Below are 14,467 nucleotides of genomic sequence, written 5' to 3'. Positions count from 1 at the left end.
AAGACCAGATTGCAGTGTTGAAACAGACAGTTTCAGAATCAGAGAGAGGTCACATGCACATCCTTTCTGTCCTTTCCCTCTTATTGGGTTTCTAGTAGAGGTCTTTGCTAGAAAGTCTATCTACAGTGGGGAAAAAAGTATTTAGTCAGCCACCAATTGTGCAAGTTCTCCCACTTAAAAAGATGAGAGATGCCTGTAATTTTCATCATAGGTACACTTAAACTATGACAGACAAAATGAGAAAATAAATCCAGAAAATCACATTGTAGGACTTTTAATGAATTTATTTACAAATTATGGTGGAAAATAAGTATTTGGTCAATAACAAAAGTTTATCTCAATACTTTGTTATATACCCTTTGTTGGCAATGACAGAGGTCAAACGTTTTCTGTAAGTCTTCACAAGGTTTTCACACACTGTTGCTGGTATTTTGACCCATTCCTCCATGCAGATCTCCTCTAGAGCAGTGATGTTTTGGGGCTGTTGCTGGGCAGCACGGACTTTCAACTCCCTCCAAAGAATTTCTATGGGGTTGAGATCTGGAGACTGGCTAGGCCACTCCAGGACCTTGAAATGCTTGTTACGAAGCCACTCCTTCGTTGCCCGGGCGGTGTGTTTGGGATCATTGTCATGCTGAAAGACCCAGCCACATTTCATCTTCAATACCCTTGCTGATGGAAGGAGGTTTTCACTCAAAATCTCACGATACATGGCCCCATTCATTCTTTCCTTTATACGGATCAGTCGTCCTGGTCCCTTTGCAGAAAAACAGCCCCAAAGCATGATGTTTCCACTCCCATGCTTCACAGTAGGTATGGTGTTCTTTGGATGCAACTCAGCATTCTTTGTCCTCCAAACACGACGAGTTGAGGTTTTACTAAAAAATTATATTTTGGTTTCATCTGACCATATGACATTTTCCCAATCTTCTTCTGGATCATCCAAATGCTCTCTAGCAAACTTCAGACGGGCCTGGACATGTCCTGGCTTAAGCAGGGGGACACGTCTGGCACTGCAGGATTTGAGTCTCTGGCGGCGTAGTGTGTTACTGATGGTAGGTTTTGTTACTTTGGTCCCAGCTCTCTGCAGGTCATTCACTAGGTCCCCCCGTGTGGTTCTGGGATTTTTGCTCACCGTTATTGTGATCATTTTGACCCCACGGGGTGAGATCTTGCGTGGAGCCCCAGATCGAGGGAGATTATCAGTGGTCTTGTATGTCTTCCATTTCCTAATAATTGCTCCCACGGTTGATTTCTTCAAACCAAGCTGCTTACCTATTGCAGATTCAGTCTTCCCAGCCTGGTGCAGGTCTACAATTTTGTTTCTGGTGTCCTTTGACAGCTCTTTGGTCTTGGCCATAGTGGAGTTTGGAGTGTGACTGTTTGAGGTTGTGGACAGGTGTCTTTTATACTGATAACAAGTTCAAACAGGTGCCGTTAATACAGGTAACGAGTGGAGGACAGAGGAGCCTCTTAAAGAAGAAGTTACAGGTCTGTGAGAGCCAGAAATCTTGCTTGTTTGTAGGTGACCAAATACTTATTTTCCACCATAATTTGCAAATAAATAAATTAAAAATCCTACAATGTGATTTTCTGGATTTCTTTTTCTCATTTTGTCTGTCATAGTTGAAGTGTACCTATGCTGAAAATTACAGGCCTCTCTCATCTTTTTAAGTGGGAGAACTTGCACAATTGGTGGCTGACTAAATACTTTTTTGCCCCACTGTATATAGTCTAGTCTAAGTCACAGACCTCCCCTGTCTAGTATGTCCTCTGGCTGTGTGCTGTGTGGGGTGTGCTGCTATCTTGCTGAGATTAAGTCTTCTCTTCTGCCAGGTCTTGAAGTGGGTGGAGGAGACAGTGCAGGCCCTGAAGGTTCACCTGCTCTCTTCCAATCATGACAGCGCTCAGGAGAACCAGTGGGAGGTGCCCTTTGACCCCAGCCTGAAGGAGGTCACTGTGTCACTTAGTGGGCCAGCCCCTCAGATCGAGCTCAGGGATCCCCTTGGTACATCATGCTTTCATTATGTATTTTCTCTGTATAGATAGCAAATAACTTTGTCAATACTTGAGAATAATACTATATATCCATCAGTGGAGAATGCTGAGGGGAGGATAGCTCATAATAATTGCTGGAAAGGAGCTTGTGGTTTCCACTCCAGCCATTACCATGAGCCTGTTCTCCCTGATTAAGGTGCCACCAACCTCCTGTGATATCCATTTTGCTGAACATTAATGTTGTTTAAAATTTTGAAATGATATTGTTATGTCTCAATTGCTTAGGTCACACTGTTAGAGTGGAGGAGGGCCTCACAGAGCTGCTGAATATCCCAAACTCTGCCCGTGTTGTCAACCTAAAGTTCCCCCGACCTGGAGCCTGGACTCTGAAGGTACTGTACAGTAGATCCTCCTGATGTGATCATCCTGTATTGAGAATGAGATAACTGCTTTAGTCACCTCTGAGACAAAATACAACAACTGAATGTCCTGTCTATGTCCAGGTGGGCTGCGGTGGCCGCCACACTCTGAGAGTTACAGGGGTCAGTAATCTGGACTTCCGGGCTGGGTTCTCCAGTATACCAGTGTCTGAGTTCAACCATACCAGGGAGAGACCCATCAAAGGTAATGTGTGCATGCAATTTTATTTCTTTGTATGTATATGTGATTGCATTGAATAACGTTGGGCTCCCCTCCCCTTCCAAAGGAGTTCCAGCCCATGTGCTGCTGAAGTGTACAGGACTGATGCCCCCAGGTCAGCTGAGTCACATGGAGTTAGTTTCAGGTTCAGGACGCTCCCTACGCACCCTCCCCGTGCCTCTGCCCTCTGACAGTGGCAGCCGAGGACTCTGGAGTGTCCCAAAATTTCGCACTCCTTCCCAAAGCTTCTTCCTCAAGGTGACAGGGAAGGATGATGAAGGATACCCCTTCCAGAGGTTGTCCAGTGTCTCCTACACAAACATCATCCCAGGTAAGAGATCCCTCTCCTCAGTCTCTTCCCTAGTGTCTCCAAGACAGACCAAGTCCTTTGTGTGACCTTTTCCATCCTCTCTTTTTTGTCATGACAAAGATCCCCCAGCGGTGAGCATGCCCAAGGTGGTGAACGGCTTTTATATGCAGCCCGCTATGATTGGCTGTTCGGTAGAGAGCGACGTTCCCTATAGGCTGAGGTTCACCAGGAGTGGTGTTGCTATTGGGGAGGAGAAGTTGTTCCAGTGAGTCTCCATCTGTTCTGTTTGTTGAACACACTGTAACACACTGTAACACACTGTAACACACAGTAACACACTATAACACACTATAACACACTGTAACAAATTGTAACACTCTATAACACACCATAACACACTATGAACACACTATAACACACTAACACAATATAACACACTATAACACTTGACTTGCCCTCCTTTTGGATTGAACAGCCATATGCATTCAATACCCGCTGTAAAACAGCTAATTAGGTCATGGGGTATGACACAGTGTACTGTTTGCAGTTACCAGCTCTGCAAGACATTATTGCCGATAGACTCGGTTGCCTTTTATTGCTGCATCAATCAGGAGACGGGTATACACAGTGGATTTTGTCTACATTACGCATTCGATTGTGTCATCTTGGAAACTTAACAAAGCATTATTTCTTTCTCCCTCTGTTCTGACACTCTGTTTTGAATTACATACATGAAATAATGCCGACCTCTGACGAGTGGTATTCGCTGTGTCTCTGTGCCAGAGAGGCTAATTTGTCAATGGTGTAAGACAGTATCATGTTCCCATCATCACTCATCTGCCAGCTAACTGTTCATGTGACTCAGGTTCTCTGGCAAAGCATTTTGGGAAATTCCACATGCCTCAGGTGAGGATGAGGGTCCGTACGAGTGCATCGCTCACAGCAGCGCAGGACTCGGACGAGCGCTCACACAGCTGACCGTGAGAGGTATGTCAGAACACACACACACACACACAGTCACACACACACACACACACACACACACACACACACACACACACACACACACACACACACACACACACACACACACACACACACACACACACACACACACACACACACACACACACACACACACACACACACACACACACACACACACACACACACACACACACACACACACACACACACACACACACTCACAGTCACAGTCACAGATCACTTACAGTACCGTAGCTAGTCGAAGCTTTCCAAAATACTTATCTTATTTATATATTGCTGATTTAAATACCACTTTGAAACAAAACATGTAATTCCAAATGTTTACATTGACAGTAAAATGAACTGTTTTGTTCCTGCTCATAGTGTGTTGTTTGTCTCACTGTGTTGACTGTGTTTCCCATGAGACAGAGCCTCCTCCGGTGCTGAAGGCCCCACTGAACGTGAGCTCGACGGTGGGGGCTGTGGCTGTGATGGCCTGCCAGGTGGAGGGCTCCATGCGCCACAACCTGACTTGGCAGCGGGCAGGCCTCACTATCTTGGCCCACTCCGGGAGGGTCAGGGTCCTGCCCAACTCCTTCCTGGAGATCAATGAGGTGCAGCCCCAGGATGCCGGCCAGTACCAGTGTGTGGCCACCAATGCCAACGGAGACAGCCGAGTCACAGTGTGGCTGCTCGTCCCAGGTACTGTAGCTCACCGCACTCCAACCACACTGTACTGATCATCTGCTTAAACACTAAACACATCCTCTATACCTCCTCCAGGCCTCTGGCATCTGCTTTCCATTACTGCCTTAGTAGCATGACTGGCCCCATCTAATTGTATTGATACATTTTTTTATCTACTTCTCCAGAAACGCTCCCAGTCAGAACATGTTTCAAATCAGCCCAATTGATGCAAGTCGAAAATTGCAGCTTCTATGATGGGCATGGACTCAGATGCTTGTAATTACATTTACATTTAAGTCATTTAGCAGACGCTCTTATCCAGAGCGACTTACAAATTGGTGAATTCACCTTCTGACATCCAGTGGAACAACCACTTTACAATAGTGCATCTAAATCATTGGGGGGGGGGGTAAGAAGGATGACTTATCCTATCCTAGGTATTCCTTGAAGAGGTGGGGTTTCAGGTGTCTCCGGAAGGTGGTGATTGACTCCGCTGTCCTCCGCTGTCCTGTAATGCGTTTGCAAAGGACAAACACATTTGAAACATGTCTCTGACTGTGATCCGCTGTGATCATGATGTCAGGCCCTCCTGGTCAATCACGCTCTGCCCCCAGACTAGCAGAGGTTTACCACTGCCTAGCCATGATCAGCTCTGCCTGTAATAAATTATTATATATTATATAACCACGACTGGGACATGAGTCATCAGCTCTTTCCTATGGATCCTCTCTGTCTTTCTGCAGAGGCCCCTTCTGTGGTAGTCAGACCCCAGAGACAAGCCTTCTCCAGGGGGTCTGAGGTCCGCCTCGTCTGCACAGCAGCCGGCTCACCCCCTCCGCAGCTCTTCTGGAGTCATGGAAACATGTTCCTCCCTAATCGGCCAAGGTAAAGGAACTCTTAGCCCACTCAACACCTACACGACAGCAGCTGCAGAGAGTTGTTTGATTCTGTTTTAACAGCTTTCCATGAATATACAAATGTCACATCTCGTTTGCTTCATTTTACAGTTGCAGCTATCCACAAACTACATTATTCCCGATTTTTTTGTACATTTTCAAAAGAGATTGGATATACTTGGACATCTAGTGATAAATTTCACCAAGACACATGTATTTGTAATCATCTAAATCAATTCAAATGAATTCCCATGACTGAGGTCTGTCTTACATAATACAGGATGAGTATATCCAACCACGGAGGTCTAACAATCAGAGATGCCCTCCCCGAGGATGCTGGGAACTACACCTGCCTGGCAACCAACGAGGCTGGAACTGCCACTCAGACTGTGTCTCTCAATTATGCAGGTGGGTAGAGATGTCATATCAGTTCCAGTCCTATTATAGGTTGAGTGAGATACCACTATAAAGGCTATGATGTGGGCTTTCCATTTAAAGACTAGTTCTTTACCACTTTCAACCCACGCAAATACACTGCTCAAAAAAATAAAGGGAACACTTAAACAACACAATGTAACTCCAAGTCAATCACACTTCTGTGAAATCAAACTGTCCACTTAGGAAGCAACACTGATTGACAATACATTTCCCATGCTGTTGTGCAAATGGAATAGACAACAGGTGGAAATTATAGGCAATTAGCAAGACACCCCCAATAAAGGAGTGGTTCTGCAGGTGGTGACCACAGACCACTTCTCAGTTCCTATGCTTCCTGGCTGATGTTTTGGTCACTTTTGAATGCTGGCGGTGCTTTCACTCTAGTGGTAGCATGAGACGGAGTCTACAACCCACACAAGTGGCTCAGGTAGTGCAGCTCATCCAGGATGGCACATCAATGTGAGCTGTGGCAAGAAGGTTTGCTGTGTCTGTAAGCGTAGTGTCTAGAGCATGGAGGTGCTACCAGGAGACAGGCCAGTACATCAGGAGACGTGGAGGAGGCCGTAGGAGGGCAACAACCCAGCAGCAGGACCGCTACCTCCGCCTTTGTGCAAGGAGGAGCAGGAGGAGCACTGCCAGAGCCCTGCAAAATGACCTCCAGCAGGCCACAAATGTGCATGTGTCTGCTCAAACGGTCAGATACAGACTCCATGAGGGTGGTATGAGGGCCCGACGTCCACAGGTGGGGGTTGTGCTTACAGCCCAACACCGTGCAGGACGTTTGGCATTTACCAGAGAACACCAAGATTGGCAAATTCACCACTGGCGCCCAGTGCTCTTCACAGATGAAAGCAGGTTCACACTAAGCACATGTGACAGACGTGGCAGAGTCTGGAGATGCCGTGGAGAACGTTCTGCTGCCTGCAACATCCTCCAGCATGACCGGTTTGGCGGTGGGTCAGTCATGGTGTGGGGTGGCATTTCTTTGGGGGGCCGCACAGCCCTCCATGTGCTCGCCAGAGGTAGCCTGATTGCCATTAGGTACCGAGATGATTTCCTCAGACCCCTTGTGAGACCATATGCTGGTGCGGTTGGCCCTGGGTTCCTCCTAATGCAAGACTATGCTAGACATCATGTCTCGCTCCATCCACCAATGCCACGTTGCACCACAGACTGTCCAGGAGTTGGCGGATACTTTAGTCCAGGTCTGGGAGGAGATCCCTCAGGAGACCATCCGCCACCTCATCAGGAGCATGCCCAGGCATTGTTGGGAGGTCATACAGGCACGTGGAGGCCACACACACTACTGAGCCTCATTTTGACTCGTTTTAAGGACATTACATCAAAGTTGGATCAGCCTGTAGTGTGGTTTTCCACTTTAATTTTGAGTGTCAGTCCAAATCCAGACCTCAATGGGTTGATAAATTTGATTTCCATTGATAATTTTTTGTGTGATTTTGTTGTCAGCACATTCAACTATGTAAAGACATTTACATTACATTTAAGTCATTTAGCAGACGCTCTTATCCAGAGCGACTTACAAATTGGTGAATTCACCTTCTGACATCCAGTGGAACAGCCACTTTACAATAGTGCATCTAAATCATTAAGGGGGAGGGGAGGGGGTGAGAAGGATTACTTATCCTATCCTAGGTATTCCTTGAAGAGGTGGGGTTTCAGGTGTCTCCGGAAGGTGGTGATCCGCTGTCCTGGCGTCGTGAGGGAGTTTGTTCCACCATTGGGGGGCCAGAGCAGCGAACAGTTTTGACTGGGCTGAGCGGGAACTGTACTTCCTCAGTGGTAGGGAGGCGAGCAGGCCAGAGGTGGATGAACGCAGTGCCCTTGCTTGGGTGTAGGGCCTGATCAGAGCCTGGAGGTACTGCGGTGCCGTTCCCCTCACAGCTCCGTAGGCAAGCACCACAGTATTTAATAAAAATATTTTGTTCATTCAGATCTAGGATGTGTTATTTTAGTGTTCCCTTTATTTTTTGAGCAGTGTATTTTCAGTTCAGAGTAGGGTCACTTTTGAATGGTTTCTGTGAGAAAACGTTTGTTGAGTGCTGTTTGAATGAATGTCTACCTGATCCATCGTGTTTGGGCTATGTTGTCTAGCTGTGAGGAGAGCTTAGATTGACAGTGGCATTTCCCCCCGTCTTTCACAGTAGGTTATAGCTTCCCTGTGTGGGCAGGGTTGACAGTCCTCAGGATGTATTTTTAGCCTTGCTGTAATTGAGTGCTTGACAGAGGACACAGCACTGATGGACCATGGCAGCTTCTCCCTGGTGTGTGCTTGTATTATACTCACTTTTGTCTGGGAGTGTCATTTTGAACAACACTGATCTGTAAGACACCATGAAGCTGGCTCTGGCAGGATGCATCATCACATCCTTTCAACTGTCTCTCTCTCTCTGGGCTCCTTCTTGTCCTTGTCACGTCTCTGCAGACGTACAAAGCGTGTGCAATGTCAGACAGCGATACTTCTATTTTTATCTCCTGTCTGGGCCGCTGCCCAATTGACAAAATTCAATTGACAATAATTTGCTATTCTAATCACGTATAGCATTGTGAGCATGTCTGCCGATTTGGTCGATAATACTACAAATGTTTTGATCATGTTTATTATTTAAGCTTTATCTTGGTTCACCCTTCCTCCACACAGAGGAACCCAGTATCTGGGCGGTGAAACAGGTTGTGATGGTGGCAGTTGGAGGGGATGCGACTCTGGAGTGCCGAGCCACCGGAGTTCCTCTTCCTCTGGTCAAATGGTCCAAAGGTAAAACACTGATCACTTGTGGGTTTTTTTTGCCAATAGTACACTAGATAGGATTATATCCAATCACTTGTTTAATCTGTTATGATAAATCACATTCATTAGGTCGAAATTTTTGTCTGTGTGTCATTTTCTTGTCATTTCTCAGGTGATCTACAGGCGGGCTCAGTTCCTTTTGCTGAGCAGGACGTGCATCACGGGACGCTGCAGATCCGAGGAGTGCAGGCGATGGATGCTGGGGAGTACAGCTGTGTGGCCAGTAACCCTGCGGGAACCTCGTCTGCTACCGTTATCCTGGAGGTCGGAGGTGAGGGCAGCCATTTTAAGCTTATGGAATTAATGCCACTTTCAGATAACCAGTAATAATGGTAAGACATTGCATCCTTTATCTAAACCAAGCATGTGTAATACAGAATATGGATGTATTTTGAACAGAGTAGTTTTTTTATGCACTGTATTTGATTATAGAGAACTTCCCGTTGATCTCCCACTCTTTCTTCCACAGCGGCCCCTCTATTCTCAGAAACTCCAGTTGACATGACAGTGGATGTGGGGGAGAATGTCACGCTGCCCTGTGTTGCCCGGGGTTTCCCCTTGCCTACAGTTACCTGGCGTCTAAAGGATGGTAGAGCGATCATCTCTGAAGCATACAGCAGTGGTGGCACGGTGCAACTAGAAACAGGGCATCTCCTGATCCAGGGTGAGTCTTATGTCCCTTTCACACTATTCTTCTTTACACTATTACACTATCCCGCTATCCCAATAATGAGTTCCTTACCAAAACAGCAGGCAGCAAAGAGACCCCAGCCCTCCATTGGCACCAAGTGCATGACTGCCATGGCTGACATTCTTAAGGTTCATAAACATGGAAGAGGTGGAGCACTTCAGGGCAGGATAAAGCTGGCCCTGCTGAATGAATAGAGCGTCTCCCCTTTCTCCCTCAGCGAGGGGAACTGAGGCTCTTTGAGGGCCTTAGAGAATTGACAGAGACTTTTATGTCAAGATAGGGGTGAGTGAAGTTCAACTGTATAATGTGGATATAATATATTTTGGACCATGCCTTTGGTCAGAGAGGGAGGAAGTGGGGGAGAAACAGAGAGAAGAGAGACAGAGAGTGGTTGGTATATCTATCCATAGCTCAGATCCTAAATGTTTTTAGGCTAGGTTCTTTTTTGTTGGGGAGGGAGAAACAGTAGTATTTGCATGGCGAAGAGGACTTTCATCACTGGCCCCATCTGTGTCTATGTACTGATCTGATTTCCTTAAATGGCAGCAGATGTTTCTGTCGTTACCCGGTATTGTTTAAACAAAGAGAGTCCAGTGGTCTCTTTATTAATGTCTCAAATATGTAGGCTACATATTGGACAACTTCGTTTTCACCGTTTACTCTTCACATGAGTTGACATCAGCCATTTAGACACTTGCAATGTAATCATGTTTTCATCTGTCATCATGTGGTCTAAGTAAAATATACTGTTTAGGACATGTTGTATAGGCAGTTGTACTATATTGTGTCTTATTGTATTGATAATTCTTTTAATGAATCATAATGACATTATAAATAAACCAAGAGAATGCCTGTAGATGATTGAGACAGAGTTGATGAACTCTTAGAATGATTCTCGCTCGTATGCACTCTATTCTAAATTCCCTTACTTGCATACGTAATCTGTCTCATACTGAGGTTTGCATGGAGAAGCCATCCTATAAGTGGAATCTGTATTTATTTGAACATGATAATAGTATTATCAGAGTAACTATGCATCTGTCCACAGATGTCTGGTTGGATGATGAAGGCCTGTATGTCTGTGAGGCCAAGAATCAGTTCGGAACCATCAGGACTGAGGCCAGAGTCAGTGTCAGTGGACTGGGTATGAACTAGTGTTTGTGTTCAGTCGTACTTTTCTCTGCTGATAGATAACACCCGTATCCATTGCTGCCTCTCCCCATAATTGTTTCAGTTTGAGCCTACATTATTTGATCAGCTGCTGCTTTGTATTTCGGTCTGTCTGCTCATGTAATGATATCCTCCCGTTTTGTCCAACAGAGCCCCCTCTTTTGGCACATGGTGCCCCAGTCATCACCACTGGGATTAGTCAGTCTCTGAGCATACCCTGCATGCTATTGGATGGAATACCCCTGCCAGAGAGACACTGGACCCACAATGGAAACCAAGTGAGGATGACCTGTCCTGAATAATCCTACATTACTATCTCTCAGAATGTGTGTTTAGCATTGCCTAAAATTATCAATTGCTGTTCCCTAGCTGCAGCTGAGTGGCAGGAAGTTCCTGAGGAGCGATGGCAGCCTGTACATAGAGAGGGCACTCCCAGAGGATGCTGGGATCTATGTTTGCACTGCGGTGAACGTAGCTGGGTCGGTCAACACATCAATCAGCTTGGAAGTCCATGGTGAGAGGAGATATGGTTTACAGAATGGTCAAAGGGCTATGGACCATCTAATTAGCATAGGAATATGCTGACAATTAGTATGGGAATACAACATCTTGAGCAACTTGTAACTTGAGCACCCTGCAGTGTTATAGTTGAGAGAATGTTTCATATACTGCATGCTTTGATGAAGTAATTTGGTCCATAGACAATAATGACAGACATCCAGATTAGGGTTCATCAACAAATTGTAATGAAGATGATTTGAGCTAAATCCAGTGATAATTCTGCTCCCCTTGTTGTCCATGCTCAGTAGACAGCTGTACTTGTGACCTACTTTCCCAGTGCCCCCAGAGATCAGCGCTGGTCCATACCACTACATAGCCAACGAGGGCGTGGCCATCACCATGTCATGTGAGTCCAGTGGAGTTCCCAAGCCAACTGTTGTCTGGTCCAAGGTAGGATGCTATGCTTTCTGTTCTGAAGCTGTTTTTTCTTTAATGATGGTTTTGGCTCCATCATACGTGTGACAAATGGCCTTTGACAAATCACATAATTTAGCACAAGGGAATCTAGTGGGGATTGCAATCACAGCCCATCCATCTTAAGATGAATGGCCACTAACATCATGTAAATAACCTTTAAACTAATATAACACTTGTGTATGTATTATAAGGCTGCCTGTGTCAAGGAAAGTTTATTCATAGCCTTGTTCCATACATTCTCAGATTAATACACTAGAGTCAAGTAAATTTATATTCTTGTCAGGTGAAAGTGAGTCTGCAAAAGCCATTTTCTGTTCAAAAAAGAAGGGGAAGTAGAACCCTGTGTGTGTGTGTGTGTGTGTGTGTGTGTGTGTGTGTGTGTGTCTGAGAGAGAGTTTAGTTTGGGAAGGGGGCTCGGCTCTGTAATTATAGCAAGCATCAGAAGTGAATTTGGGCATTGAACCTTTGGCCTAGTTATGTGTCCTAGTGCTGTTGAGTGTGTATCTGCCTGCTCTTCCCTCAGGGAAGGGAGCCCCTGCCCAGAGACAGGTCCTCCCCCCAGTCAGACCCTGATGGCTTCCTCCATATCCTCAACCCCACTGCAGACGATGCAGGCATATATATTTGCACAGCCACCAGTGCAGTGGGCTACACCAGCCGTGAGATCAAGCTTAATGTCAACAGTAAGGGCTGCACATTAACTTACAGCAAAGGCTGTCCAGTGCGTGGTGTCAATGGCTTCTCTCCAAAGTGTTTCATTGATAGAAGAAGTACTGTGTAAAAGAAAATCATAAGGCATTTGACATGTTTAGATGACAAAAAGTTGTATGCTTTAGAGCAGACCTGCCTCTGTAAAAAGATCATGTTTCCCTTTCCCTCAGCCAAGCCTAAGCTCGTAGGTGTGAGTGGTGAGGAGAACACGGTGAAAATGGCTGCTGAGGTGGGCTCTGAGGTCATCCTCCCTTGTGAGGTCCAGGGCAGTCCCTCTCCTCTGGTCACATGGAGCAGGAATGGCCAGCCAATCCCTCCAGTCACTGCTTGGTAAGAGGAAGACCCATGGTTACATAAGAATGTAGCAACAATGTAGTGAAATGGTAAATAGGCAATAAAAGGCAAGTTTCTCACCATACCAAGGTGATTACCTTACCCCTGACTTAACTGACCAACCTTTTACAAGGGACTCTGATTGAATCCGGCTGCTATCTAAAGCAGCCGTTAACTGTTGGAACGCATTTAGTGGTGCCTTTTGAAGCGGCAGAGGCAGCTGCCTGGCGCTGGGCTGTGTGTTGCGCGTGTGTAGTCGTATGGAACAACTTCTCTGAGGAAGAACATATGGTTACACATGACTCTCTCATCCCTGAATCTGTGGTCACTCAGCACAGGCTTCACTGTCGGGTGGAGTCTGTCTATAGGGCACAGACTAAAGATGACAGTGAAACCCACTGGCCATGACCAGTCCCTATGTCTCTGGAGGAACTGTGTGACAGTGTTGAAAGCTGTGGTAGTGGTGGAAGGAGGATGCTTATGTGGGGCCAGGAAGGAGTGGGGGACAGGGACGGAGGAGAGGGGGAGGGGTGTGCTGACGGGAAGTAGGGGAGAAGACTGACAGAAGAAGAGAAAAAAGTACAGCCTGTTTGACGTTTGGCTCCCCTGTGGATCTTCTGCCATAAAAGAGCATGTCTTCTCCTTACTCTTTACCAGCCCTGGCTGTCTGATGAGAATAACACACCTCCAGCAACAACCCCTTCAGCCCTCAGCACTGGAGCGGACAGACGCATTCTCTCCATCCAGGAGTCTATCTGCCCCCCATCCTTTGGCACAGCCGGTCTGAGCAGGGAGAAACGGATTGTTTTGAATAACTCAGTCAGTGGGTGTTCTGAGTGTCTGCTGCCATAGCCCTCTTCTTCTCCACCACCTCCACCGCATGTCCCAGCGCTGCAAACAGAGAAGAGAGAGAGAGAGAGAGAGAGAGAGAGAGAGAGAGAGAGAGAGTGAGAAAGAGAGAGAGAGAGCTAGCACAGCTGGAGAGTAGAAGAGCGCTAGCCCACACTGGGTCTGTCGTGGAGGCTAGGGAGCTGCACTCAGACCTCTCTGATAAGCCCAATTTGTCCCAGTCAGCCTGTGTCAGCATGTATACACAGATGAGGCTGTATTTTGGGTCCATGTCTCCAGTTTGTGCTCAGCTCCCTGCTCTCTATTAAGGTAACTTAGAACTGCTTTACTTCTCAGTAGAGACTGACCGCTGCTGAGTCAGTCATTCAGTTTCTATGATGTATGCTACTGGTTGGGTTTGAAGCAGTAAGAGGGCAGAGTGTTTTAGCCACATGTGCAGTGTTGAAATATAGGGCTGTTTGTGGTTCCAGATCATTTCCAAACATGTTATTGATATCATTTTAGTTGCTTAGCAGGGAAACGTATAAATCTCAGAGCATTGTTTACATTTGTGCATATTATCCATTTCTGCAGCTGGGTGTAGTTCTGCTGGGATTTCAGTTCAGTTGAGAAGTTCAGTTACTATTATGCAATGTGAATGCTATTATAAAAGCCAGAACTACACGGGCATGTACAGCATACACACATGCACACACTCACACATATTCACAAAAACGTGAACAGGGTTGAGGATTTACAGTGTGACTCCACTGTGAGTAACAGTGTTATACTCAGCCTGACCTCTGACCTCTCTCCATGTCCAGGTTCACCGTGCTGCCTTCTGGTTCTCTCAAGATCACCGATGTCCGACTGATTGATAGTAAACTTTACACCTGCTCAGCAGAAAACCCAGCCGGCAACGTGTCGCTCAACTACAATTTACACATACAAGGTATCTCGTTATGGATTCTCACTTTGTAGATGCTATGTGAACT

The 14,467-nt window shown here is 46.2% G+C and overlaps 1 protein-coding gene across 1 annotated transcript in view; it reads left to right on the top strand.

The window, feature by feature from the left end:
• LOC135514164 (hemicentin-1-like) overlaps positions 1-14,467 on the top strand; it is a 74,560-nt gene that overhangs the window by 20,616 nt on the left and 39,477 nt on the right. The window contains exons 5-23 of the mRNA XM_064937417.1: positions 1,837-2,008; positions 2,284-2,390; positions 2,502-2,622; positions 2,705-2,968; positions 3,068-3,212; positions 3,813-3,934; positions 4,364-4,636; positions 5,365-5,506; positions 5,798-5,925; positions 8,615-8,728; positions 8,874-9,032; positions 9,231-9,425; positions 10,501-10,596; positions 10,773-10,900; positions 10,992-11,136; positions 11,461-11,573; positions 12,124-12,283; positions 12,482-12,641; positions 14,297-14,424. Of these exons, the coding sequence (XP_064793489.1) occupies positions 1,837-2,008; positions 2,284-2,390; positions 2,502-2,622; positions 2,705-2,968; positions 3,068-3,212; positions 3,813-3,934; positions 4,364-4,636; positions 5,365-5,506; positions 5,798-5,925; positions 8,615-8,728; positions 8,874-9,032; positions 9,231-9,425; positions 10,501-10,596; positions 10,773-10,900; positions 10,992-11,136; positions 11,461-11,573; positions 12,124-12,283; positions 12,482-12,641; positions 14,297-14,424 (2,872 nt within the window). The remainder of the gene's footprint in view (positions 1-1,836; positions 2,009-2,283; positions 2,391-2,501; positions 2,623-2,704; positions 2,969-3,067; positions 3,213-3,812; positions 3,935-4,363; positions 4,637-5,364; positions 5,507-5,797; positions 5,926-8,614; positions 8,729-8,873; positions 9,033-9,230; positions 9,426-10,500; positions 10,597-10,772; positions 10,901-10,991; positions 11,137-11,460; positions 11,574-12,123; positions 12,284-12,481; positions 12,642-14,296; positions 14,425-14,467) is intronic.

Source organism: Oncorhynchus masou, chromosome 25, assembly GCF_036934945.1.
Source record: "Oncorhynchus masou masou isolate Uvic2021 chromosome 25, UVic_Omas_1.1, whole genome shotgun sequence".
NCBI classification, from domain to species: Eukaryota; Metazoa; Chordata; class Actinopteri; order Salmoniformes; family Salmonidae; genus Oncorhynchus; species Oncorhynchus masou.
The sequence above is the reverse complement of the archived record's forward strand: the minus strand, read 5'-3'. Positions and strand labels throughout refer to the sequence as shown.